This window comes from Phasianus colchicus, chromosome 26, assembly GCF_987193195.1.
Source record: "Phasianus colchicus chromosome 26, bPhaCol1.hap1.1, whole genome shotgun sequence".
In the NCBI taxonomy this organism is placed as follows: domain Eukaryota; kingdom Metazoa; phylum Chordata; class Aves; order Galliformes; family Phasianidae; genus Phasianus; species Phasianus colchicus.
The window spans coordinates 4,655,718-4,682,629 of NC_143461.1; the positions used below are offsets into that span (position 1 = coordinate 4,655,718).

General features: G+C 62.0%; 4 protein-coding genes across 9 annotated transcripts; 2 read left to right on the forward strand and 2 right to left on the reverse strand.

Annotated features, from left to right (window-relative positions):
- Positions 1-432: 432 nt before the first annotated feature.
- On the reverse strand, positions 433-9,750 carry SP2 (Sp2 transcription factor). 2 transcript variants are annotated; one of them, XM_031600771.2, is made up of 7 exons: positions 9,645-9,750; positions 6,715-6,790; positions 5,192-6,145; positions 4,350-4,650; positions 2,170-2,344; positions 1,884-2,077; positions 433-1,058 (listed from the first exon to the last, which is right to left on the reverse strand). In XM_031600771.2, exons 2-7 carry the CDS (start codon positions 6,775-6,777, stop codon positions 958-960), a joined length of 1,788 nt encoding a protein of 595 aa, XP_031456631.1. In that variant the 5' UTR covers positions 6,778-6,790; positions 9,645-9,750; the 3' UTR covers positions 433-957. The 2 variants fall into 2 exon arrangements, with proteins under 2 accessions (XP_031456631.1, XP_089981155.1); XM_090125029.1 differs by lacking the exon at positions 9,645-9,750 and adding an exon at positions 9,114-9,382.
- A 4,991-nt stretch (positions 9,751-14,741) lies between these two features.
- SP6 (Sp6 transcription factor) lies at positions 14,742-18,839 on the forward strand. 3 transcript variants are annotated; one of them, XM_090125025.1, is made up of 2 exons: positions 14,742-15,279; positions 17,697-18,839. In XM_090125025.1, exon 2 carries the CDS (start codon positions 17,733-17,735, stop codon positions 18,804-18,806), a length of 1,074 nt encoding a protein of 357 aa, XP_089981151.1. In that variant the 5' UTR covers positions 14,742-15,279; positions 17,697-17,732; the 3' UTR covers positions 18,807-18,839. The 3 variants fall into 3 exon arrangements, with proteins under 3 accessions (XP_089981151.1, XP_089981150.1, XP_089981152.1); XM_090125024.1 differs by lacking the exon at positions 14,742-15,279 and adding an exon at positions 15,296-15,490; XM_090125026.1 differs by lacking the exon at positions 14,742-15,279 and adding an exon at positions 16,761-17,202.
- A 2,408-nt stretch (positions 18,840-21,247) lies between these two features.
- Positions 21,248-23,843, forward strand: SCRN2 (secernin 2). 3 transcript variants are annotated; one of them, XM_031600770.2, is made up of 8 exons: positions 21,248-21,301; positions 21,634-21,805; positions 21,908-22,089; positions 22,166-22,365; positions 22,484-22,699; positions 22,786-22,951; positions 23,025-23,202; positions 23,316-23,843. In XM_031600770.2, exons 2-8 carry the CDS (start codon positions 21,635-21,637, stop codon positions 23,472-23,474), a joined length of 1,272 nt encoding a protein of 423 aa, XP_031456630.2. In that variant the 5' UTR covers positions 21,248-21,301; position 21,634; the 3' UTR covers positions 23,475-23,843. The 3 variants fall into 3 exon arrangements, with proteins under 3 accessions (XP_031456630.2, XP_089980947.1, XP_089980948.1); XM_090124821.1 differs by having other exon boundaries at positions 21,280-21,338; XM_090124822.1 differs by lacking the exon at positions 21,248-21,301 and adding an exon at positions 21,362-21,459.
- On the reverse strand, positions 23,818-26,881 carry LRRC46 (leucine rich repeat containing 46). Its single transcript, XM_090124820.1, has 8 exons — positions 26,561-26,881; positions 26,379-26,475; positions 26,197-26,305; positions 25,821-25,867; positions 25,521-25,630; positions 24,730-24,799; positions 24,351-24,523; positions 23,818-24,210 (listed from the first exon to the last, which is right to left on the reverse strand). The coding sequence occupies exons 1-8, from the start codon at positions 26,679-26,681 to the stop codon at positions 23,885-23,887; spliced, it is 1,053 nt and encodes a 350-aa protein (XP_089980946.1). The 5' UTR covers positions 26,682-26,881; the 3' UTR covers positions 23,818-23,884.
- Positions 26,882-26,912: the final 31 nt, after the last annotated feature.

The window sequence follows — 26,912 nt, forward strand, 5'->3', positions numbered from 1 at the left end:
AGGTAATTAGAACAGATCTGTCACAATCCAGAAAACAACCGTGGGCAGTTACAACTAAAAAATAAAGTGGATCTGTTTTAATTTAAAAGCTCAAAAATAACAAGCCATATGTTTTGTTTTGTTTCCTTTTCTTTTAAACGCAGTAAACACAAAAGCAATATAATCTATGATACAATGTACACTATACACAGTCGGGGTGGGGGGGGAGCACATAAAGGAGATTAAAGTCCCAAGATTGAAAGGGAAACGCCACGCCACTTGGAAACAGAAAGGAGAGAAAGAGTGAAAGAAACCTTCATTGTTGGAAAAGAAACGCAGGAGAGGGGGGAAAAAGGGTAGAAATGGGGGAAAAGGGGGAAAAAACTGTGGGGGAAAGGGGAAAAAAGGGGGAGAAAAGGGAAAAAAGAAATGGGAGAGGGAGAGGGAAGGGTCTGAGGAGGGAGCAATTAAATAAAGATGTGGAAAAAAAAGCACTCACCATACACAGTGTTGGTAATCGGGAACGGGGAGCGTAAGGCAACGATCTCCATAGAAAAAAAGGGATCTTCCAAAGGGGTTTATATAGATATTTATAACTATTTATAGATTTTAAATATAAAGTAGGAATGTGCTGTGGAGGCGTTCTCGGCCCTCCCGCATCGGAGGGTGCAGCCCCTGGTGTGTGCCAAGCCCTGCATGCCCGCTGTGCCGGGGCCACGCCGGGTGCTTTGCCCTACGGCTCCACGAGGGGATCGGCCCCTCTGCGAGGGCTGCTGCTTCTGCGTGAGGCCCACACGGTGGCAGAGGACGTCCCCAAGAGCTGTGCTGAAGGGGACACGGCTGCCCTCAAAGGGCGACCGGAGAGACTGGAGTGCTGTGAGGGCGGTAGGGTGACAGGTCGGTGCCTGGTGGATCCTCACCGTGACCCCTCAAGGTGGAGGGGGGGGAGGGGGTTTGTTCAAGACGTGGCTCCCAGCCCTACAAGTTCTTGGTGATCAGGTGGGTTTTATAGTGCTTCGTCAGGTGGTCGCTCCGCATGAAGCGCTTCTGGCACTGCGCGCACTCGAATCTCTTGTCGCCTGCAGGGAGAGCAGTGGCCGTCAGGGCTGGGGGACCTTGGGGACATTGTCACACCCACAGCCCTGCTGTGTCCCCATAGCTCCCAGTCATGGCCACAGGGACCTCCCGGGGAGGTGGTGATGCCCATGCCAGGGTCCCTTTTGTGGCCCCACGCTCACCTTGACAGCCCAAAGGCAGCAAAACGCCCCTCAGTGTTCATAGGATCATAGAATGGCCAGGGTTGGAAGGGACATCAAGGATCACGAATCTCCAACCCCCCCAACACAGGCAGGGCCACCAACCTCCATATTTAATACTAGACCAGTTTGTCCAGGGTCCCATCCAACCTGACCTCCAGGGATGGACAGGGCATCCACAGCCTCTCTGGGCAGCTGTTCCAGCACCTCACCACTCTCATAGTAAAGAACTTCCCCCTGACACCCAACCTAAATCTTCCCTCCCTCAACTTCAAACCATTTCCCCTTGTCCTGCCGTCATCTACCCTTTCAAATAGTTGACTCCCCTCCCGTTTATAGGCTCCATTTAGGTAATGAAAGGCTACAATTAGGTCACCCTGCAGCCTTTTCTTCTCCAGGCTGAACAAGTCCAGTTCTCTCAGCCTGTCTCTGTAGGAGAGATGCTCCAGCCCCCTGATCATCCCTGTGGCTTTCCTCTGGACCCTCTCCAACAGCTCTCATTCCAATCCCTTCCCAGTATCTCTACCACATCCTAATAACAGTCAGTGTCAGCCTGAGATCACGCCAGCCTTTGGGGCCTCACAGGGCATGGGACAACGATTTGAGGACTGCCCTGGGAGTGAGAGGGGTGCATGCAGGGCCACAGACCTGTGTGTGTGCGCGCGTGCCGCTGCAGCTCATCGCTGCGTGTGAAGCGCTTCCCACAGAACACCCAGTTGCAGACAAAAGGACGTTCACCCGTGTGCAGGCGCACGTGAGCACGCAGCAGAGAGGTCTTGCGGAAGGTCCGCCCGCATTCGGGGATGTGGCAGATGTGCTTCTTCTTCCCTTGGTCCCCCGGCCTGGTGAGGAATGCAACGGGGCAGGTGTCAGCCCTGCAATGGGCACAGACCCCCCCCCTGAGCTGACCCCCTCCCCTCTGCACAGTGCTCACCTCTTCTCCCCATCCTTGCAGTTGGGGCAGGTGCACGCCATCCGCCGTCGCTTTTCTCCTGGTTGCATCTCCCCGGCCAGTGCTTGCTCCATCTGGAGCTGGATCTGGGTCGGGCTCAGGCCACTGATGGTCAGATTGTTGCCAGAGACGTTCTGCACAGTCAGCTGCTGCTGGCCTGGGGAGGGAAACGGGGAATCAGGTTCTGCCCTGCGAGCCCCCGTGCCCAAGGGGCTGAGAGTGTCTCCATGCTGCGTGCACTGAAGCCCTGTGGAAGCGGCTGGCCAGGGGAAAGACCACGCGTGTGGAATGGGACGGAACCCAGCTGGGCACCCCAGCCCCACATGCAGCATTGCCACAGCCCCGTTGCTACATGCTGGCCCCAACTGGGGCTGGTAAGTCCCTTTTTTCTGAATATACTGTGCGGTTTTTCAAAGTTTTTGGTTTGACCCTTCGGGGTGGGGAAATGACCAAAGAGGAAACAAAAAAGAAACTTTGAAAAAACGTGCAATATATTGACCAAAAAAATGGGACTTACCCTGGACCCTAAGGGCCGCTCCACGCTCGGGCACTCACGGAGGTGGCAGCCTGGGCCCTGCACAGCACCCGGGCAGCCATGATGGGGGCTGGAAAGAAGAAGATGGGGTCAGCGTCAGCAAGCTCTGGGGGCAGCAGGCAAGGAGGAGGAGGAGGAGAAGAGTGGGATCTGATGGATGAGCAAAGAGGAGGTCATTGCACAGAGGGGATGCGGGCAGAGCAAAGGTGTCAGTGCAACACTGGGAGGAGAAGTGCTAAGCCTAGGGTGAAGGCAGCTCTGACAGCACGGCGATACACACAGGCCCTTCTCATCCTTGAGAAAACCAGGCTCAGCCTCCACTCGTGGAGCCAGCAGGTCCTACCGGTCCCCTCACAGCCAGGGCTCAGCACGGCCTGGCCAACCTTGTGGCACAGTGCGGGGAGCGGTGCAGACAGCAGCAGTATCTGCCTGTGCCATCTCCTGACACTCAACACAAAGCAGCAATTAAAAACCCCCTTAAAAGCTACCCCAGTGATGACAGCGGTCCACTGCGGAGTACTAAACCACACTGGACCACGTTTTATGCTGACATCGTTTAGTCGAGCAAGAAAGAACAGCTTCTGACTGCAAAACCCAGTCGGGACTCCTGCTGGTTCTTGCTGGGAGAAAAACCACTGAACGTCAGCAGGTCTTTCTGGATCACAAAGCAGATAAACTTCCCTCAGACCTAACTTCTTCCCCTCAGCTCCCTGCAGCTGCCAGCTCCGGGCTGGGGACAATTTGCCAGCGCAGGGAGGACGGAGCTGCCATGGGGACGTGCAGCTCCTGGCAGGCAATGGGAGACAGAAGTGCGCCAGGGCTGTCTGTGGCTCACAGGCCCGGGGCTGTGTCTGGTTATTTTCGGTTTAAGACAGACACTTGTTCCACAGAGGAGCTGGATTGGCTCTGAGGGAGTGGCAGTGCCTCATGACACAGCCTGCATGCATGAAGGCACCTCTCCTGGTTTGGCTATGGGCAGTGCAAACAGCAGCATCCTCGCCCGGCAGCATGGCAGGTGCAAGGAGAGGTGCCTCCTGATGACACAAACTCATCCCTGGGTGCAGCTCACTGCCCCTGCACAGCACGCAGGACAAAACAGAGTCACTCAGGACCCCAAAGCAGACATATCAGGGTAAATTTTTCACTCAGAGGGCAGTAAAGCCCTGGCACACTGCCTCTGTGTGGACGCTCCATTCCCGGAGGTGCTCAAGGCTAGGTTGGATAGGGCCTTGGGCAGCCTGGTCTGGTGGGAGGCAATCATTCTACAGCAGGGGAGTTGGAACTGATGATCTTTAAGGTCCCTTCCAACCCAAGCCATGCTATGATTCCATGTCCTGCAGCTCAGCACAACACTGCAGGTCTGTGCTAACTGCTGTCCCTGACACAGCCAACCAGCAGAGCAGCCAAAGAGCCACACTACGAAACACACAGAGCCTCCTGCAGCGAAGAGAGCTAGAGAAACTGTTGACATTTAACACCCAGCAACATGCAGCCTCGGGATACAAGGGTTCTGTTTACAAAGCTGCCACATCCCGACTGCAAAGAGCACTGCTAGAGGGGGCTGTCTGTCCTCTGCATCTGCACCCCGCTGTCCCTCCTGCTCGCCGCGGCGCAGCACGCAGCCCACCTCCAGAATTGGTGATGGTGACAGGCACACCCTGGACCTGCACTCCGTTGATGTTGATGGTCTGCATGGCCTGTGCTGCAGCTGCCAGCTGGGCTGCACTCAAGCTGATGACTCCTCCGGCAGGCGCGATCTTTGGCAGCGGGCGCTCCTTGCGTGCGGTTGGTTTCTTGCTGCTGGATGCTGTGCCAGAGTTGCGGGATACAGGGCTGCTGCAGGAGGTGCTGGATGGAGCCACCGTCACGGCTGGGGCTTCCTGGAGCAGCACTGTTTGCAGTTCACCCGATGGTGTTTTGAAATAAACCTGATGGGAGGGAGAGAAGAAGAATGAGACTGGTTGAAGCCAGCAGTGAAGGGCAATCTCCACTCAGAAATCCAGAAATGTGGGCCTGCAAGAAGACACAGAGAAGCTGCCCACACTTCTTAAGACACTGGGGCTCCTGCAGACTGGTCCTGGCCTCACACAACAGCAGAGGGCTGCTATGGCTTTGCAGCCTGGTTTCCAAAGGTAACACGAGCAACAGTCCTGCAGCCTGTGAGCCTGCTCCCCCATCCCCCCAAGCTTCTGACAGGCAGGATAACTCCAGCCTGAGCTGGAAACACAGCAGTTTTCAAAGACATGGTGCTCCTAAAAGTCCCGTGAAAAGAGGCAGCCAGGGAGAGGCTTATTAAAGCCCCAGTGAGGGAGCAGCTGCACTCCCAACCCTTCTTGGGCATCAGAGAATCCACGCCTGAACCTGATGCCAATCTGGGGATGTGTCTCACAAAACTCTTCAGCTTTCTAAAGCCCAAAGAAGGGCTTGGAGTAGAACCAGGGCAGAGGGACATCACAGCAGACGATGTACCTGCGTAGGAGTGGACTCTGTCGTCTGGATCTGGATATTCTGGGAGGACTTCTGGGGGACGGTGGGGAGCGTGGCTGAGGCAGCCTGGACCACACGCAGGGCCTGCTGTGGGATCTGCACCACCTGTGACTCCTGCTTGGGCTGTACCACCTGCACCTGCTGCACCACGGCAGGCTGGCCAGAGCCTGGGCTCTGCACGATCAGCAGGTTGTTCCCCGCCTGGATGATGTTCTCCGCCGTCGTCTCTATCAACACTGTCTCCACCTGCTCAGTCACAGCCACGGTGGAGGGCTGGCTGGGTGACATGGCTTTCTTTCGAGTCTTTTTGCCAGGCTTTGAGGGGCTCTCTGCAATGACCTGAGCCTGTGTGCTTGACTCTGCAGCGTTCACCAGGTTGTTCACAGGCAGGGTAAGAGTCACGTTGCTGCCACCGGTTAACTTGACCACGTTGCTCGAGCCCTGCACCGGTGAAGCTCCACTTTTCTGTGCTGGTGCTGGCTTGATGGGCACTGGCTTGTGAGAGGATGAGGATGGGGTGAGAATGGCCTGATTTGTGCCTGGAATAATTTGGATCTGGTTGGTGAGGTTGGGCTGGACTTGGATGGTCTGTCCCCCTGCAGCCTGGATCTGGGGCACCGTCTGGTACTGGATGTTTGCAGATGAACGAGTCCCTTTGCTGATGACAGTTGGGTTCTGAATGGCAAAAACCAGCTGCCCCCCGGGGTAGGAGGTGCCAACCTGGGAGCCCTGGATCTGGAAGAGATTCCCTTTCGACGACAGGATCCCGAAGCTGTTCTTACCAGAGCCCAGAGGGAGAGGAGCAGGTTTGATGGGGACAAGTTTGCGAGGCGTTGGCTGAGGAGGGGCAGGAGGAGTCACGGCGGCTTCCACTGCTGGGGGACCAATTTTGCTACATGTTGCTGCGAGGAGGGCGAGCGGAGACGGCTGGGAGTCCTGGGAACCAGGAAGGAGACAGGCATGTTAGAGACAGGGTCTTAAGCCAAACAGGACTGAGATTGAGTCAGAGAGGGAAAGGGTACATGCTATCGAAAGTAACTCAGTCCATGCCAATTAAACACTGCTTATTAAGTGAGCTGCTTAATTAGCCATATCACGTGTGCCTTTAGCTCGCCCTAGTCACACTAATTTAGCCATCAGGATGCTGGCTGCCTTTTAATCCCATGTCTATGTTCTTACAACCTCCATAAAGCTGCAGACGCCCTTCAAGTCTGCTGCTACTCACACCCATTACACACACCCTGGAGTGTTTCACGCAGTTTTAATCCCAAGACCACCTTGTGAAATCAGCTGCTAACATGACCCAAGAGGTCCTTAAGGAAAACACACCACTGCTAGGAGCAACAGCACTGCCAGGAGTGAGCATTGGAGCTGGGAACGTGTCCAGAATGCAGCTCCCCAGCCTGTCTTGCAAGCAGAGCTCCTCCTGTGGGGCACGCTGCCTGCAGGCCCACACCTGGGGCACTGCTCCTGGTCCAGCAGGAGCTCACACCACCTGCACTCACCTGGGCAGTGGAGGCAGCTGGCTGCAGGTATTCACTGGGGCTGACGGCAGCAGTCGCAGCCATGCTGTCGCTCGATCTGCAAGGAGGAAGCAGTAAGACAGGAGTGAGGTCAGCAGTGAGAGCTGAGACCATCAATATTCGGGGCTCTCCTAGCATCAGCCAAGATGTGGAACCTTGCCTGCCTTCAGCTGGAGCTGGATAAGGGGCTAGAGATACACACTCATGTTTTTCCAAGCTGGAAAAGGCAGCTTGGAAAAACATTGTTTCAATTATTTCGGTATGTTGTTGGTGCTGAATGTTTGCAAGTTATTATGTAATTAAAAGGTCATTTGGGGGAACAGCAGAGCTGCTGGTGTTGGCTGGCAGCGGGACCTGAGGAAGCTGAGAAAAGCCACAGGAGAGCCAGGAGGGCACAGCAGCAGGGGCACAGGCTCCTAAATCCTCACCATTTGTTAAATCTTTTCTTCTATGCTAGAAAGGTTTCATCCACAAAACATCCTTTGGCAAATCTCCCACTCACCCTCATCCAACAGCCACTGAATGGTTCAATAGCTTAATAGTATTTGCCTAAAGAAGGTGCCAGGGAAAACTTGTCCAAGCTCGAATTTCTTTTATTACCACTGCTGATGATGTCCTGACTTCAACAGGGAATTATGGCCAGCTGAGGAATACGAGTGCTTAGGATTTATGTAGGGCATCTCTAAGCTGCAGCCATGCTGGGGTTATGCACAGAGACACCCAGACTGCAGGAGCAATGAGATGCAATGGCAGGGCCGCACTGAAAGGGAAGACATGAGGCCCTGTGCAGCTCATCATGCACAGTGCCAGACAAAACAAGTTGTGTAAGCACTGCAAGTGGCTTCGTGCTGCTCAGCAGGGACTGAGAGGGAGCAGTGGCAGGGTGCTGGTGGATCCCACGCAGGTGAGAAGTGGGGCTGAGCAGGACTGAATGGATGGCACAGCTCAAGAAAATCAGACAGGGGTTGTTTCACAGCTTGTCAAAGCAGAGAAGTGTTGAAGGAGAAAAATCCACACTCCAGACCCTCTCTGCAGCAAAGGTGAGAGGCATTGGGTGCTCACAACCACAGAAAAGGATGCGTTCTTCCTGGAAAGCCAGGAGCTTGCACAGCTGCCCAAGCCCAAGGGCTGCACCCTTCCTTTCTGCAGAATTAGGGCACTGCTGAGGATTAGCAGCCCTGACTACAAATAAGAGCAAGCTGAGCTGGCTGGAGAGAGACATCAGAGAGATCCCATTAACCCGTACAAATAAACATCAGTGATGATGGGGGGAGAAATTTCCTCCTTATACAACCTGTGTCTCGGTCCTGCAGTGACACTGTCCCACCCTGAAGGTGTGACACAGCACTGACAGCACAGCTCAGCTGCCCACGTGTTCACCCAGGGTTCCTCCTCACCAGAACTCATCACAAAGCTGACATTTGCTCCAAGTTAGGCACACATTCACATCCCATGGAGAATTTCAGGCCCTGTTTGCTATCCGGACATCCCCAGGAAAGCCTCAAACAGGAGAGTACTTTCCATTGAGGCAGCTGAAGAGCACCAATTCATAAAAGTCTTTTTTTTCTAGCCACTCTCCCGTTCCTTCTGCTTGTCACAAGTACAGTTTTATATGAAAACCATCTCCAAACAGTACATCTGGTGCAATTGCTCTTGCACAAAACCCAATTTAGTTTGGAAACTGTGCCATTATTTTTAATGTTCTCCTAGAGATGCAGAGAGGAGAAATGGTTTTTCCTCCCCATCCACGACAAGCCCAGCTCCTTGGCCAGCAATGCACAGCCCAGCAATGCTGGGACAGGAAAACTGGCACCTGCACACAGTCACACAGCAGCTCCTACACCCTCTGGGGACGCTGTGTGTGGTTTAAGATAACAATTTCAAGCCTTATCACGATAGCCTTATCTTTAATTAGCCAGTGTAACAGCCCCGCTCCGATAGAGGAAGCACTGCTCCGCTTTGCAGGCACGCAGGGCACACAATCTGCCATCCAGGCTTTCCCTGCTCCTGAAATGCCCCTCCTGTCCTGCTGGTGGATGCACAGAAATCAGTGCTGTGCTCAGAAATGGGCACTGACAGCCTGGACAGCTGTAAGCTGATGCACAGCGCTGTGTAATGGTCTTCTTTTTGGGAAGAAAACACGAGCCTAACTTTCTGCACTTGGTTAAAGCCAACAGGACAGAGCCCATCAACTCTCTGCAGTGTTTTTAAGCAGCTCCTGGAGCACGAAGATGACTTAGAGGCCCCTCAAAGACCTCAACATGCCACTCAGAGAAGCACAGCCACGGGGAAAAAACGACCCCGGCCCCTTTTGCACACACAGCACAGCAATGCTGACCCGTGAGCACTGAGTATGGAACTCAAGCATTGGGAATTCACACCTAACAGCAGGAAATCGAGCAGCTCATTCGCAAAGCAGCCAAGCCTTCCGAGGAATCACTTCATCTTCTCTTGACGGGCACAGACCGAGCGCTGCCCGGCCTTATCCCAGCCTTATCCCAGCTTTATCCCGGCCTTATCCCAGCTTTATCCCGCTATTCCCCACCAGCTCCCTGTTTTCCCATCCCGGCCAACCCCCGGGACACTGAGCGGGGCAAAGCGCAGCTCCCAGGGACCGAGAGACGCCTCGGGGCTCCAACCGCACAGCCCCCCCCCCGCCACGTACCGGGGTCCACCTCCCCGCCCCCCCCCCGCCCAGCCGTAGCGGCGGTTCTCCCCGGGGAGGCGGGACGAGGCGCCGGGCCCGCCCCCACCCGGGCCCCGGAAGCGCCGCCCGCCCGCTCAGCGCAAGGCTTGGGCGGGCCGAGGAGGCCGCGTTCCCCTTCCTGACCCGACCGTGCCGGCTCCGCCGCTCCCCCCGCACGACAACCCCCGCCCCGCCGCGCCCGGCCCCGCCTCGGGCCCGCACAGACCGGCCGGGGCGGCGGCGGCGGCGGCTCCGACCCCCTCACGGCGCCATCTTCCTCCTGCGGGGCTGTTCGGGCACCGCCCTGCGCGACCCGCCCTCCCGGCGGCCTCCTGCCCAATCTCCGCCCGGCTCGCGGGCACTGACCAATCAGCTAGCGTCGACTTCTTGATCGGCAATTCCGCCGAGCAATGGGACGCGGTGATGGAGAGACAGCTCCGCCAATGGGAGCGGACTGACAATATGACGGACGGAAGCGGAGATCCAATGGGAGGGCGAATCTTTGATTGGCATCTCGACTAGCCAATGCTAATGTGCGCAGCCCGTCTCCATCCTCTGATTGATTGACAAGCTCCTGAGGCAGGGAGGCGGATTTCCTTTTGGGCGGGAGCTGCCAGAAAACAGTCTCCCGGTTGGCTACCACCAATATGATTGACAGAGTGATAAACCAACAGGAGGGGCGGGGCTGCCCCGCGCCGCCCGGGATTGGCTGCGCGCCCGGCGGCGGATCCGGGCGCTTTCAGCCCGGTGGAGGCGCGGGGTCCCGGCGGGGCCGTACGGGACGCGTCCCGGCTGCTGGGGATCCGCCGAGCTCCGACCAGCGGCGGCGTCCCTCATTACCGCCTGAACGCGGGGCCGGGCCCGCAGCACTGAACCCCCCGTCGTGCTCCCGGTGCCCCCCGGAGGCCGGGGGGGGTCCCAGCCGGTGCCCGCCCTCCTCCGGCCCCCGTTGGCCCGGCCCCCCCCGCTGGAGCCAAATAATTGCTCGGCGCTTTGTTGTGCGGTGTCTATGGCCGCGGGGCCTCCATTTGTGGGAACTTGCTGCGGCGAGTGCCTCCCTTCTAATTACCACCCCCTCCTCGCTCTCTGCTTACTCACAGCGCCCGGCCTCGCCGCCTCCGACCCCCGCCCCGGCCCCCCGCTACCGACCCGGGCTGGGGGTCCCCGAGGCAGCGCAGCTTCTGAGGGGAAACCCATCAACACAATGAAGTGGGGATCCTGGGACGTACGGCTCACCCACGTCCCGTGTCAGACCAGTGTCCCATTTCGGACCCACGTCCCACCTGGCATCCCCCTCCCCCGCAGGCTGGCACTGCACAGGTACCCGCAGTGCTCCCCGGCACCATTTCACCCAATGGGGGGATGAGGGGCAGCTGCCTGCATTGCCCACCCTGCTTTGCCCACCCTACATTGCCCACCCTTCTTTGCCCACGCTGTGCTGCCCACCCTGCACTTCCCACCCTGTACTGCCCACCCTGCATTGCCCACCCTTCTTTGCCCACCCTACATTTCCCACCCTGCACTGCCCACCCTTCTTTGCCCACCCTGCACTGCCTACCCTGCATTGCCCACACTATGCTGTCCACCCTGCATTGCCCACCCTACTTTGCCCATCCTGCTTTGCCCACCCTGCACTTCCCACCCTGCATTGCCCAACCTGCTTTGCCCACCCTGCACTGCCCACCCTTCTTTGCCCACCCTGCATTTCCCATGCTGTGCTTCCCACCCTACATTGCCCATCCTGCATTGCCCATCCTGCATTGCCCATCCTGCATTGCCCACCCTGCACTGCCCACCCTGCACTGCCCACGCTGTGCTGCCCACGCTGCCCACACTGCACTCCTGCCCAAACAAGTCCCAGCCTGCCGCTCCCTGCCTCAGTTTCCCCAGGCAAGCAGTGACGCCAGCTTTCAGCTGCGGGCCCGGCACGGATGCAAGCAGGGACACGGGGATGGGGATGTCCTTGCTGTGGGTTGAGGGAGCAAACGTGGGTGGGTTTTGCACGGCAAAGGGAGAGGGTTTCCTGGCAATGGGATCCCTCAGCTCTTTGTCCCATGTCCTCAGTGGGACATGGGGACAAGGGGCACAGCTCCATGCAGTGAGGCTGGGAGGGGTCACAGCGAAGCAGGAGACGGAGACACACACAACAACAGCACCAGGACGTGCCACAGGGCCCCAGCCAGGAGCCCTGCAGGACCTGGAACTGTCATGTGGAGGGAGGACACGCTGCTCCCTGTGGGTCTGCATCCCCACACTCCCCATCCCCACAGCTCCCTAGCCCCAGCCCCTTCTAGCCATCCCCATGCCCGGGGCTGCTGGCAGCTGCTCAGAGCCCACACGCAATTAAGGCAATTAGGGCACCTCCGCAGCCCGCCAGCCCATCTCTGCTGAGATCATTAAACCATTCTTAATGATTTCTTCGAAGAATTAGCAGGCGGTTTGCAGAGCCCCTGCCGGGGGGGTGGCAAAGCCAACCTGGGGACGGGGACGGTTCCGTCACCGCTGCCTGGGGGCCCTGACGTCAGCCCCGCGCTGCTTCCACACCTTTGATCCACGCCATGCACCAAACCTGTTTCTGCATGGCTGGGCCAGCCCTGCCCCCCCCCAGGTCCTGGGGGCTCCGTGCATGGGGAGGAGGCGGAGATGGCACGACCAGGTGGCACCTGTCCGTGGTGTGGCCGTGTCTCCAACGCAGCCACGTGTCCCCATCCGCATCCTCAGAGCAACCATTGTGTCCCCAGTGCAGCCATACATCCCCATCCCCGGAGCAGCCACATCCCCAGTGTGGTCGTGCGTCCCCATCCCCCAGTCAGCCACACGTCCCCAATTGTGGCTGTGTGTCCCTAATTCTGTCTGCTCTCCTCTGCCGTGCCGGGAGGGTTTCCTCGCGTGGTGACGGCCGGGCGGGCGCAGATATGCAGGGAGATTACGTGAAGCTCATTAAAATCCAGGCTTGAATCATCGCGGGCTGTCAGCTCCTCGCAGGGCAGGGGAGGCCATCGTGCTGCAAAGGTTGAATCCCGACAGCAGTTCCTGTTCAGGTGAGAAATGCAGCCCCGGGGCACGCTGCGACCTGGCACGGCCGCGGGCAGAGGAGAGCATCGCGATAATCCCAGAGATATCTTTGTGTAGGGCCCACATGGGGGACCCATAGGGCAGCGGCTGGAGGCGTGTGGGGTGGGGAAAGGACAGGGACCCTGCTGTGCCCTGAGCTCCGTGCCAGGCATGGGGACAGGGACGGCATGGGGACGCTGTGCCATAGGTGCTGGGGGTCCCAAGGGGTTCAGGCATTTGTCCCACACACAGACCCCTTTGCTCCGGCTTTGTGGGCGCGCAGGGCCGAGGTCAACCCATAGGGCTGCGCCCATCCAGTGCCCCCCAGGTCCACGGGTGCCGTCATCCCCAGCGCCGTGCCTGGAGCTGTGCCATTCCCAGCATCACAGCCCCCCCCAGGGCCGTCTGGGTGCTGATCCAGGCGCCTGTCTGAGGCCCCACAACCCCCCCCAGGGGACTCCCCTGAGGCCGGGGCGATCCAGACGGCGCAGCCCCATGGGATGGGATGGGACCGGCTGCCATCACCCCAAGGCACTCCCTGCACAGCCCCCCCTGGAACCTGCTGGCAGGCACCTGGCTCAGCACCCAGCGCCATAGGCAGGTGCAGGCACACAGGGGTGCACGCACGCAGCACATCACCGTGCACACAGGGGTGTGAGCACACACTGGTGCACGCGTGCAGATGTTCGTGCACCGCACGTTCCCAGCGCCCCGCCAGCCCCGCTCCCCTCACAGATCCCAATTTGTTTTATGACAGCAGAGGAAATTGCCATCAGTCCCCTTTGAAGTGCTCTGCCTGGAGGTCGGGAGGGGCCTCCCCCTCCTCCTCTGCCCCCCCCCCCCCCCCCCGCGACCCCCATCCTTCTCTCCCTCCTGGAGCTGGGGGACACATCTCCTCCTCCCCCATCTTTCCGTACCCTTCCATTTCCATATGGGCACAGGGCTGCCCCCACCTCTTGTGGGGCTGTGCCTCATCACCCACCCACCCCCTCACCCCCAGCTGTTATTTAGGGGCCACAAACCCCTGCTGAGCCCTGGGGGGCCGGCCCTGGGTCGCAGCACCCATCAGCCAGAGCAGCTCCAGCGCACGGAGGGATTCGAGGCATTTTCCTCTTGCCTTGTAATTTATGCAAATGGGCTCTGTAATTAGCCATAATTTCAAGGCACTGCTCGGGGTTTCAGACGTTCCATGGCAAGGAGATGAACCCCCCCTTCCCGCATCCGCCATCCTCCTGCATGAGAGTCATTCCTTCCATGGGTGGTCCCAACAAAAGTGCTGCTCATGGCAGCTCCAGGAGCCCCTGCCCTGCTCAGCCCCTGCCCCAGCCCCATTCCTCCCAAGCCCCCCAGTCCCCTGTTGCTGCAGGAGGAGGTCACACCATACCTGATCCTTGCCCTGCAGCACACTCTTGGCCATGTCTTGGTGTCCCACGGTGTCCCATAGGGAATCCAAAGGCGCTGGTGGGATGAGGAGTTGCAGCAGGGGCCAACCCCACTGCAATCAGTGGGACCAGAGCCCTCATCAGGACTGATCTGTTCCCGTTCCACCAATCCCAGAAGAATGGGGAGGCTGGAACAAGACCCTGCAGTAAAGGGACGTGAGATGTGCTACCATGTGCACCACACATGGGAAAAACACATCAATTCCCAACAGCTGAGGGACCTGGGGGGTTGTGTCACCACCACCCACCCCTGCCCATCGGGGTGCTGCAACCAGGATTAGGACTGGGACTGGGATCCCCCTGCATCCCTCCTCGTGCCCTATACGGATCACGGCCCTGTGCACACTTGGGGCCACGTGTTTATGGCCAGCAGCAGCTCGCCCCATTGCTGCCCATCCCCTCCACGCCGGCGTCTCCGCGGTGCGGCAGAGCCGGGGGTCACCACGCTCCTCCCCCCACCCTCAGCGGCGTTTCGGCGGTGGCGGCAGCGCCGTCCCATCCCTGCACGCTCTGCCGGGACCCACGCGATGATGAAAACCAGGAGAGTTTCCCCCAGGGCAAAGGAGTTCCCGCACCCGCCGCCCGGCCGGGCGCTTGGCAAGCACCGGGAGCCGCGGGCTCCCACGCACCACATTGGCCAGCAGGGCTGCAGGTGGGCTCCTGGCTCCAGCAGGGTGCTGGCATACGGGGATACCATCCCTGATGGCTTTGCAGTCCCCAGCAGCCAGCCCTGCTCCACGATGGGGGACGTTGGCTGTAGAAATGGGGTCGTGACACCCAAGCTGCTCCATTGCGGTGATGCCATCTGGGAGCCCCCCCCCGGGGTCCCGGCAGCTCCCAGTGCTCACAGCCTCCGTGGGGACTGGGATGGGGCCAGGAGGGTCGGACCCCACAGCTGAGTATGGATGGGGTCCCACTCAGCTCCTCAGGCTGCGTCTGGGGCACGGGGGGATGTCAGTACCCCACTCTGATCTGCCACGCATCCATCACCTGCCCTGACACACGTCCATGTCCCATCCACCCCATGGCACAGGGATGAGTGGGGGCACTGTGTCCCCTCTGGTGGCACCCGTGGGGCAGGGGCTTGTCACCACCCCGGGGGGCTGCAGGGGGGGCGGACTGGGGCTGTCCAGGCTGGGCCAGCTGCCGACGGGGCACAGGAGGGCGGAAGGAGGAGGGCGGCCATAGGCGCAGGAGGGAGGAGGTGGTTGTTGCTTTCTTCTTTTAATTACCCCCTGTTTGCGGTGTCTGCTGCGAACTTCCCGTCCCCTCCCTCCGCTTTCATGCGCCGGATCCCGAGCTGGGGACGAGGCTGCTGTCAACCGCCCGGGCTCTGCCTCCAAGGGTTAAAATCACCTGGGCCAGGTATAGGGGTGGAGCTGGGAAGGTGGGGAGGGAGGGAAGAGCCGGCGCGCGGCCGGGACCCACCATTCCTGCTCGCCCGGCCCAGTGGGTGCCCGGTCCCTGGGGAACCGTGCGGGTCCCTCGGGGGTCCCTTGGGAGCCAGAGCCGCCCGCCCGCCCGCCGCCGCCGATGAGGACGGAGCCGCCGGGAGCTCGCTGCTGCCCTTAGACCCGTACGTACCGCGCGGCGCCCCGACGGCACCGGCACCGCTCCGATGGTCCCGAGCGCGGGGATCCCGGTAACCGCGCTTCTGAACGGGACCGCGCCGCTCCCCGCTTTCCCCGAGCCTCCCCCCCTCGATCCTCCCGGCCCCCCGCCGTTCCCACTGCGGTCCCTTTGCAGCCCGGTCCCCGCGTGGGGCTGCGGTTCTCGGGACAACCGGGGCCCCTCCGCTCCGCTCCGCCCCGCCCCGCTCCGCCGCGGCCCCGGGGAGTTTCGCTGCGGTGCGCGGAGCCCCAAACCGCGGCATCGCCCCGCAGCGCTGGGATCGCCCCCGCAACCCCGGCGCTGTTCCAAACCCCCGGCATCCCCCGAACTCGCGGTATCTTCACGCGTGGAGCCCCGCGGGGATGCGGGTGCCCGGCCGGGCGCGGGCCGAGGGCAGCGGCTGCCGCCCATCCCCGCCGCGGGGCGCGGCCCCGGCTGAGAGTCGGGCAGAGCCGCTCTGCCCAGCCCGGCCCGTGACTCAGAGCGCATCACCGCCGCTGCCTCAGTTTCCCTGCGGTGGAACGGCCGCCGCGTCGCCGCCGAACCGCGCCAGGGAGGGACAGCGCGTGGCCCCGGGCTTCTGCCGTCATCTTCGGATGGATGGAAAAACGCCACCGGAGCGCCTCCGTGGCCGGGCGCGGTGGGACGGGGCTGGGGGCTCTGCCCCATGGCTGAGTGCGCGGTGGGGGCTGCCCGGTACCCGCGCTTCCCTTCTACCCTCGGCTCCTTCTTTTGATTTTCGGCACTGGGGGGATCGGGCTCGTGTTACCGGACCCCCCGTTCCCAGCTCCGTGTGGCCCCACACGACGTTGGTGGCTGCTCCATACCCTGCGATGGGCCGTGGGGTTTTGTGACCCCCGTGCGGTCTCAGTCCCCCCTGGGTGCCAGCCCTCACCTCTAGCCTGTCGTCCCCCAGTTGTGTGGACGGTCCTGGTAGTGTTGGGGACGATCGATACCAACCCTCCCCCCACGGGGCGGAGCAGAGCCGAGCGCAGGTGGGGAGCAGCACCCCCAGCCCTTGGGGGGGCTCACGCTGCAGCTCGGGGCTTCTGTAGCAGGTGGAGATGGGCTCCTTTGGATGGGGGAGGCTTTGGTACAGTGGGATCCCCCACCTCAGAACCGGGGAAAGCGGCGTCCCCATGGGGCTGGGGGCTGCCGGGAATCTCCAATGCTGGGGCCCCATAGCGTTGGGGATGGAGGCTGTGGAATACGGCCCGAAAGCATCACTGCATCCCTGGGGGTTTGTCCCCCCATCCCACAGTGGGGGGTGGTGGGAGGCAGTGCGGCTTCTTCGCACCCATCGCCCTGGGGGTGTTGAGAAGGGGCTGCGGGTGGGGGGGATCCCGGGCACCGGTGGGAAACCGAGGGGGGGCGGGAGCCGGTGGCGGCAGGTGGATTTCAACACCGGGGTGGGGCCGGGCCCCCGTGGGGTTTGTGCGGCTCCGGTGAGTCACGGCTGCGCTGCGGAGAGCAGTGGGTGCCCGGGGGCTGGGGTGCGTGGCCGGGGGCGAAAGCAGCCCCGTGCCCGGCTTCAAAGCGCTGCCGGCGGCCGAGCCCCAAGGCTCCCTGCCCTGTCCCGCTGCCATCTGGCCCGGAGCTGTGTGCCCCCCCCCCCGGCTGCGTTCCGCCCCCACAGCAGCGCATGGGCTCGTGGGTGCCGTGTCCCTGTGCTGTAGGGTGAGGCTTTGGGGCTCGGCCGGGCGGTGGGGCAGCGTTTAGGGCACAGCACCCGGCGTGTTTGGGGGACACGCGGCAGGGAGGTGACGAGGCAAAGCCCCGTGGCTTCCTCAGCTTTGGGAATTCGGGACCAGGTCTGTGGGAACGGCGCCTAGGGACCGGTGAGGTGCTGTTAGCCGGTACCGTCCAGGTGTCACACCGGGATGCGTGGTGGGAAATGCCCTCCGTGGGGTGACGGGTGCTGGGGACACCGCCTCGATGGGGATGGCACCCATGGCACAGCGTGATCCATGCACGGGAACTGCCGCCAGCCTCAACTTCCCTCTGTGTGAAGACGGGAATCGGGGCCACCACCGGCGTCACCCGCACACGTGGCCATGGGGACACAGCGGGGGGCGAGAGGGGGGAAGGGGCCCGCGGGGACTCAAGGTACGTCCCCTTCTGTTCTCACCGCTCTTCTCTCCCCCATCGCCCCCCCTCCCCCGGCCCTGCAGGTCTGTCTGCGCCTCCGCCCGCGCCGCCGTCCGGCAATGCTCACGGCTGTCTGCGGCTCTCTTGGGAACCAGTCCTCCGACGCGCCCCGCGCCTCGCCGACCCCCCTGGACCTGCAGCCGCTGCAGCCCTTCCAGCCCCCCCCACCGGGCGCCGACTTCGCCTCTCCGCTGCCTCCCCCGGAGTTGCCGCTGCCGGGCCCCGACGTCGCCTTCGCCGCTCCCGGCGCCTACGACCCCCATGGCCCCCCGCGGATAGAGCTGCCCCCCGACGGCCCCGCCGCCCCCGGTTCCTACGCCAAGCTGCTGCAGGCGGCCCCCCCGGACATGGCGCACCCCTACGAGCCCTGGTTTCGGCCCCCCCACCCCGCTCCCTCCGGAGAGGAGGGGGGGGTCAACTGGTGGGACCTCCACGCCGGGGCCAGTTGGATGGAGCTGCCCCACACGCAGGGGGGTCTCCAGGTGCCCGCGCCCCCCGGCCTGCAGCCGCCCCTGGGGGGGTACGGAGGGGGCGAAGCGCAGCTCTGCGCTCCCCCCGCCCATCTGCTGCCCCCTGCCCAGCACCTGCTGGGGCCGGAGGGGGCGAAGGCGTTGGAGGGGCCCCCCCAGCCCGAAGCGGAGGGAGGCGGGCGGGCCAAGGGGGGCCGCCGGGCGGTGCCGCGGGGCGGGGGGCAGGCGGCGTGCCGTTGTCCCAACTGCCAGGAGGCGGAGAGGGGGGGGCCGTGCCCCGAAGGCTCCAAGCGCAAACACCTGCACAACTGCCACATCCCGGGCTGCGGCAAAGCGTACGCCAAGACCTCGCACCTGAAAGCGCACCTGCGCTGGCACAGCGGCGACCGCCCCTTCGTCTGCAACTGGCTGTTCTGCGGGAAGCGCTTCACCCGCTCCGACGAGCTGCAGCGGCACCTCCAGACCCACACGGGCACCAAGAAGTTCACCTGCCCCGTCTGCGGCCGCGTCTTCATGCGCAGCGACCACCTGGGCAAACACATGAAGACCCACGACGGCGGCAAGGAGGGCGGAGAGCCCGACGTCAAGGGGAGCAACGAGCCGCCGGGGGGCAAAGGGGGCAAACGGGAGCCCGAGGGGGGCACGGCCGCCCCCACAAACTGAGCGGGTGCCGCGGATGGCGGGGGAGGGGGGGGGGAGGAGGACGACCCTCGGGGCTGGTCTCCGGGGGGGGGGCTGCCGCTGCTCGGTGCCGCTCGGTGCCCCGGTGGGAGCGGCGGTGCCCGCGGGCGGTTTCGCTCGTCCCGCGCCCGCTTTCCACCATTCCCCCCGCCCCCCCCTCCCCTCCCCTTCCACTCCGGTTTCCCCAATGGTATTTTGGGAGCTGCTGGCAGGCGGCTCGGGAGGAACATCAATGGGAGCCGAGGAGTCGGAGCTGCCCAGGCACGTCCGGCCGAGAGGGGCGGAAGGAGAGGGAGAAAGCGAGAGAAAGCCCCGAGCCCTCAGCCCTGGAGCGTGGCTGCAGCCCCTCCGCCCCTCCCGTGCACCCCCCAAACGCTCCGGGGTTCAACCCCACGACCCCGCTGGGTTTCAGCCCCCACCCATGGCACTGCGTGGGGCCGGGGGTCTATTTCTCCACCCTAGCCCACCCTATTGGAGCCTCACTCTGGTTCGGGGGTGGGAGGGAGGGGGGCTGCAAGGGCTGCAAATCCCTCCTTTTTTTTCTTTTTTTTTTCTTTTTTTTTTTATTTTGGCCTCAATTTGGCCCAAACGGATGGGATGGCTATGGGGATGGGATGGCTATGGGGAGGGGACGACCCAAATTGAGGCCAAAAAAAAAAAAAAAAAAGAAGAAGAAAAGAGGGGGAAAAAAGAAATAATAATAATCCTGCTTGAATGTGAGTTGTGGGGTGGTGGAGGGGGGGTGGGGGGTTGCTGTCGGGCGGCGCTCGGCGGGTGGTTGCCCAAGCGCCCGCCTGCAGCTTTCCCACACCCACCGCCGCCGCGGCCCCGGGCGGGAAGCGCGGAGCGGCCGCGGCCCCGGGAGAGCCGGGATGGCCGCATTCCACCGCCCGCCGGTCCCCCCCCCCACCCCCCGCCCCCCCCTCATCCCGGCACTCGCGGTCGCTCCTCCCCGGGGACCCCGCGCCCCCCCACCCACCCGTGCATGCTGCCCGTCCCTGGGCTGTCCCAAGCCGCGGATCCTGTAAATTCAGGGCTCCCCCCCCCTCATCCTCCTTGTGCATGCTGCCCGCCCCCCCGGGATCCCTCCTCCAGGGACAGCCGCCCGTCCCCCTGTGCATGCTGCCTGTCCCCCCCCCCCCCTCCGGGAACCCCATAGCCATCCCGTCCCAGGTCCCCGCATCTCTCAGCAGGGACCCCCCCGTGTTCTCCCCCCTCCCCCCCCCCCGGGGCTGTCCCTTTCCACCCGGACACCCCGAGTCCATCCTTCACCCCCTTCATCCCCCTCCGTTGGTGGCCCACGACTTGTTCCGTGGGTGGATCTATTGGGTCTTATCGCCTTTCCCCCCCCCCAAAAAAAAATTGTGGCTGAGCCCCATGGATAAAGAAGGAGACACTGAACGTGGGGGGGGAGGGGGAGGGGGAAGGCAGCACTGGGGGTGGGGTGGGCTGTTGGACCCCCGGCTCTGCCCCGCTGGGTCACAGCCGTCGGGGATGCGAGGAGGGGTGGATTGGGGCTCCGTGGGGGCCGTGGCCGGAGTTCAGAGTCCCCCGGGGTCCTGGGGGAGGGGTGTGGGGGGGAAAAGGTGTGGAGGTGAAGTCGAGCGGGGTCCGTGCCCAGAGGGCGCCCCGCGAATCTTCGGGTTTCGAGTGTTTTATTATTATTATTAATTATTAATTATTATTATTAATATTATTATTTTATTAAGGTGAAGCCAGGCTTTGCCACCCGCTCGGGGTGGACGGCTCCGGGTGAAGATGTAGCCACGGCCTTTCGTGCTGGGGAGGGGGGGGTCCCGTCTCTGTGCTGTGCCCCCCCCCCTCCTCCTTCCTCCCACTTCAGGAGCCCACCCCGAGGTGAAGTCTCGGTGGGCTCCGGGTCCCAAATGCGCTCTGCCCCCGCCCCTCCCCGCCGCGATGGGGCAACGGGAGGCGGCGGCACCGGGTGGGGAGGCCGGAGCCCGGCCCCCGCCCGCCGAAACCTGTCGGGCCGGCTGCGGCGTGGGGTGCCGGCCCCGAACTGCCCCCGCGCCGCGTCCCCCCCCCGAGCACCGCCCCGGGGCGGGGAGGAACCGGCAGCGCCGGCCCCGGGATCCCCCGCCCAACCCCGCCCGGGCCGGGGGCGGCCGAAGAGCTGCGGGGGGAGCGAGAGGGGGGGGGGTCCGTGCTGGGGGAGGCTGCGGGGCTGGGGCTCGTTTTGTACCGGAATAAAGCGCGTTTTTCCACGGCCCGGTTCTCCGGCTCCTTTTTTTGAGGGGGACCTCCGGGAGGGTCTCATCCTGCACCGCTGGGCGCCATCGGACCGAGGGGTACCGAGTTGGGGGGCGCGTCCCGGTGCCACCGCCCTGCGACCTCCGGCCACCGGGCGCCGCCGTCGGCCGAACGGGACGGGACGGGGCGGGCGGGGACGAGGAGGGCGGAACCGGGAGTCGAGGGGAGGAGACGGCACGGAGGCGGCGGCAGGTCCGGGGGCGGAGGTCCGGTAACGGGGATCGTCGGGGGTTCGGTAACGGGGTTAGTACGGGGGGTCCGCTCCCGGTCGGTGCGGGGGTCCCGGTTCGTGCAGAGCTGCTGGGCTCCCAGGCAGGAGGTCCTGGAGAAGGTTCCCCCCCCCCCACTTCGGGCCACCCTCCAGGTTCGCTGCTGCGCCCCGGACTTGGGGCCGCTGCTATCCCTGTCCCGCCCCACACCGCGGGTCCCCATCTGTCCCACGGCTGCCAGCACCGACGGGGACCCTGAGGACAGCTGCAGGGCACGGCCGGAGGGTGTGGGGTGGGTGGGTGACGCTGTCATCGGTGCCCCGGTTTAGGATGGCAGGGCAGGATCCCGCACCCTCATCCTGTGACTGCTTCGTGGCGCTGCCTCCGCACACCGCAGCGCCCGCTGTCGTCTTCGGCAAGAACGCCGACCGCCCGCGGCACGAAGTGCAGGAGATCGTCTACATCCCCTCCGCCGTCCACCGCCCCGGGGACAAAGTGCAGGTGAGAACGTGCCAGGGCAGCGGCGTGACGGCTCTCGGTGTCCCCGGTGTCAGCGGTGTGATGAGCGTGCTGAGTCTCAGCCCTGCCGTCCCCCCCCCTCAGTGCACCTACATCGAGATCGAGCAGGTGGAGCGGACCCACGCGGTGGTGCTGAGCCGTCCTGCCTGGCTGTGGGGTGCTGAGATGGGTGCCAATGAGCTCGGTGTCTGCGTGGGCAATGAGGGCGTATGGACCCGTGAGCCTGTTGGGGAGGATGAGGCGCTGCTGGGTATGGACCTGGTGAGGTGAGGAGCATCCCCACCATCACCCCACAGTTCCCGTGGGGTTGCACGTGGCTGATGGGGTGCTGCCATGCTGCAGGCTGGGTTTGGAGAGGGGCAGCTCTGCCCGGGAAGCATTGGAGGTGATCACAGCCCTGCTGGAGCAGCACGGACAGGGTGGGAGCTGCAAGGAGGAGCCCATACCCTTTGTGTACCACAACACCTTCCTGCTGGCTGACCGCCACGAGGCCTGGGTGCTGGAGACAGCTGGCAGCTATTGGGCAGCCCAGCAGATCCGAGGTGAGCAGGCATCGGTGGTGGGACCCTGTGAACACACACTCAACTTCAGGCAGGATTAATTTGGGGATCCCCATCCCCTGGGGTCTGCCCCACACCTGACGTGCCCTGAGCTCCGCAGAGGGCAGCCGCAATATCTCCAACCAGCTCAGCATCGGGACGGACATCACAGCTGAGCACCCAGGGCTGCGGCAGCGAGCCCAGAGCCAGGGCTGGTGGAGTGGGGCTGGCCAGTTCAGCTTTGCTGAGGTTTACTCCCTGGCACAGCAGCCACCACGCATGGAGGCTGCCAAAACCCGCTATCGTGCTGGCAAGGAGCTGCTGCAGCAGCACGCAGGTAGGGACAGGGATGGGGATGGGAGCAGCCACCCCCAGCTTGTTCTGTGGCAGCCAGCAGTGATGTGGATCTGCTCTGCCTACCAGGACACATCACAGCAGAGACATTCATGGCCATCCTGCGGGACAAGGAGAGCGGCATCTGCGTGGACTCAGAGGGTTTCCGCACAGCAGGCAGCATGGTGTCTGTGCTGCCCCAGGACCCTGCCTTGCCCTGCATCCACTTCTTCACAGCCACTCCGGATCCTTCCAGGTGAGGACTCCAGGGTGATGAACATGACACAGAGCCGTGCCCTGGGCTGAGCGTCCCTGCTGCTTTTCATCAGGTCTGTCTTCAAGCCCTTCATCTTCGTGCCTGGCCTTAAACCTGCACCGCAGGTGATTTCTCCCACCTTCAGTGACGACCCTGCCAAGAAGGTGCCACGCTTCCAGAGCGCGGTCGACCGGAGGCACGAGCTGTACCGCCGGCACCAGGCAGCGCTGGAGCTGATGGAGAAGGACCAGGTAGCACCAAGCCCTTCCCAATGGCCCTCATGCTGTCCCATGGCAACATGGGAGGCAGTGGGATGTCCTGATGGTGCCCATCCTCAGCTTTTTTTTGTCCCCAACCCCACCAGGAGCGGGGCCAGGAGCTCCTGCAGACGCTGCGGGACCTGGAGAAGCAGGGCTTGGAGGCAGTGAACGCGCTGCTGGCAGGGAATGTGGCCCCAAGGCCAGAGGAGCTGGCTGAGCTCTTCTTTGACTGCGTGGATGCAGAGATGAAGTTTTACAAATAAACCCCATGCAGGTGGATTAGGAGGGGAGAGGAGCTCAGACCCCGCAACACTGTTCCCACCTGGGTGTGAGAAACCCTTCCTGGTGTCCTGCCCTGGTTCCTCACCTCCTCTCATTCTGGAGCTGTGGAAGGGAATGGCTCCACCAGCACCTCCAGCCCTGAGCAATCAATCAGTGCTTTGGGGGTGGCTGTGGTGTGAAAGGGGGGTGCACAGAAGGGAGGTGGGGTTCCCTTTCTCAGTTTGGCACATTGTTTCCCACCATTAGCAGAACTGCTCACGCTCAGCCCCTCAGCAGAGGACCCAGCTGCTGGCTGCAGGGCTCCGTGGCAGACAGAGATCAATGTAAGAATAAAGAGGCTTTAATTCCAACTGTGCAACACTGTGCTGGTGCCACATACCTGAGGTGCTGCCTATTTCCCTGCCCCTTTGGTACAAGGCTCCCCTTGCAGAGCTGTGGGCCGAGGCTGGCTCAGGATGGCAGCTGGTTTTGGCTGCTGGCTTTGTCCAGGCTTTGCCTGGGGATGGAGCTGAGACCGCCCAGGGCCAGGGGCTGTGGTGATTCCTGGGCTGGGGGGTAGGCAGCTCTCTGTGCTCAGTGAGCACAGCGGTAGGGGGGGCAGCAGCAGACCCCCATGCTCCTGCAGCTCCCGCAGACGGGCCTGGTGTTCCTCCAGGACCTTCCTCTGCCTCCTCCGAGAATGCCCAGCCAGCTCCTGCTGCAGATCTGTGAAGAAATCTGCCAGGGATGGTGGGAAGAAGAGGGAGAAGAATTAGAAGAGAGCTTGCCACAGCCACCTGAGCTCCTTGGTGTTTGTGTCACCCTTGGGGACAGAGAGATCCCCAAGCATGCAGTGTGTCTTGCTTCATTCTGGGCACCTTTGCCTGTGGTGAAAGGGGCACTCAGCTCAGAGAACAACTCATCATCGCTATCCTCGCTGCTGGAGCAATGTTTCTCCTCCTCTTTCTCATCTGGGACAGGATCCACACTGCCATGGAGGGGCTGGGCGTCCAACTGCAGAAGATGGGGCAGGGCTCCCACCACCAGCTCCCTGCAAGCAGCAAACAAACAGCAGACATTCCCCCACCACACAGCATCATGTTGGGAGAAGCACCACAGCCCCCACTGCCCCGCCTGGGCAGATGCAGGCTCAGATTTCCTGGGTCTGGATGAGGTGTTGAATACAACACTTGAGCTCACAGGGTTTTGGGGGCTCGCTCTCCCCCTCTGCTCACCGTTGGGGGTTCCCCAACCCACCTGTAGCCGGGTTGGTGGGTGCATTCATTTCCTGTCAAGTCCAGGAGGCGGAGGCTGCGGGGCAGCTCATCTGCACAGATCAAAGGAAGGGAAAAAAAGCACTGAGAAGGGGGCTGAGCCTCACCTGCTCTGTGGAGCCGTGCGTGCAGCAAACCCTGCATGCTGCTGCTGCCTCCTGGAGCGCTTCACACGCATTCCTGAGGCCACAGCCCTGCCGTGGGAAGCTGCCTCTCATCTCAAAGCTGAGGAAACTGAGGCAGGGAGGGAGGGGACATGTATTCCATACAATCTGATAGTGAGAAAAGAGGCTTCTCCCTTTCCCAGACTGTCACTGTTCCCTTTCTCACATCTGTTTGCAAACAGAAGATAGCATACTAGAAACACTGCAGAAGAGCAGAGGGAAATACCCCTTCATCCATTCTCTTTGTGCCAAAAAAACACCCAGGAGAGGACCCTCCCAAAAGGATGAGGCAGCGTGAGCCTATCTGCACCATCTCTGCCTAGTAGGGGCAGGAAACACCTTCTGAGTTGAAGAGGGCTGGAGCGGTTCAGGTTGAGATCCCTGAGGCTCCCAGGAGCTGCTTTCCACGTTCTGTTGAAGCAGAACACAAGGTGGAAGCAGACACCTGGGGTTTGCTTGGGGAAGGGCTCTCTTAAAGCCATCTGTGGGGCTCCCAGTGCCCTGCTGAGACACACGCTCCAGCCCCAGGATGGCTGTGCTGGAGCTCTGCTGGGACCCAAGTGCTGCAGAGCGCAGGGATAGGGCCAAGGCTCTGCTGGTGCCACCCCACCTGCATCCAGAGTCTGGATCTGGTTCTGGGACAGGTCCAGGAAGCGCAGTTGTTGCAGGGGCCGCAGGTTCTCCACCTTGCGGATGCAGTTTCCAGCCAGCGAGAGGAACCTGGGGAGCACAGGGAGGGCAAAGGCAGGAGCTGTGGCCCCCTCTGAAAATGGGACACTATGGTCCCCAGGGTGACAGCTGTGCAGCACTGCTGGTCTTAGGACGGCAAACCCTTGTGACAAACCACTGCAAAGTCATCCTGTAACTTGAATGCTCCCTTGATCACATGCATCCCCTTAGTGGCACTCACTGCAGGTTGGGAAAGCAGTCCAGGTTTTCGATCTTCTCAATTTGGTTCTGGGGAAAAAAACACCACACAACGATTTTCTACTGCATGGAAAATCAGAGTTCAGGAGCACTCCAGAATCATTCCAATCTCGTGTGCAACAGTGTTCACCACCTCCTCTAGGAGCTCTATGGAGAGGGTGTGGGGGGCTGCATGGGAGCCATGTAGAACTAAGGCTCGTCAGTTGGGTTTAGAAAAGCCAGAACCTCACTCAAATTATATCATAGGAAAGGAGAACTGGAGGTTTCTCTGACAGTGTTGGGGGGCAGAATTGGGGGTGTTTATCCTGGCCCCCATGGATACTGTTCCCCATAGGACCAGGCTCTGCCTGCTACCTTACCCGCTGCAGGTAGAGGCTATGAATCCCCGGCAGGCTCCCAAGCCTCCCAATGGTGCAGATATCCTCCCGGTCCAAGCGGATGGTCTGGAGGGCTGGCAGCTCCTCAGAGCTGTTCAAAGGAGTGTTCTGAGGGAGCCTGTTGTGCCCACCCCCCACCTGCTGGTCTCCCCATAGTTTCTCACCAGCTCTCTGGTCTCATGGTTTCCCCCAGCCCAGGAAAGCTCCGTGCAGCCATGAGGCGGTCAGTGAGGGTCACCCCCAGGGACATCTGCTCACGGCCTAGAGGAAACCAGGCTCAGCCCTGCTCAGCAGTGGCTCCAACCCCCTGCATCCCAGTCAGCAGGCTCTATGATGGCACGCTCACCCCCAGGCAGAGCCTCCTCCTCCCCAGCCACGGTGGGAGCTGGTGAGCTGAGTCCCCGCCCCCTCCTCGGGTCCTTGTGTTGAGTGGACAGGGGGACATGGGGGAGGGCTGGGGCAGACATGTTGCCTCTGCGAGGGGAAAAGGCGCCAGGCAGAAAGAGAGAGACAGCAATGGGAGGGGAATAAATGGGGAACAGGAACAGAAGGGAACAGGAATAGGACGGCCAGAGGGGCCGGGGGGTGGTGGAGGAGGATGCGCCGGGTCTGGTGGGCAGCGGGCCCCGCCCAGACCACTGCGACCTGCGAGCAGGCCGCAGAGCGCCGGTTGCTAAGAGACGGGACGCACCGGAAGG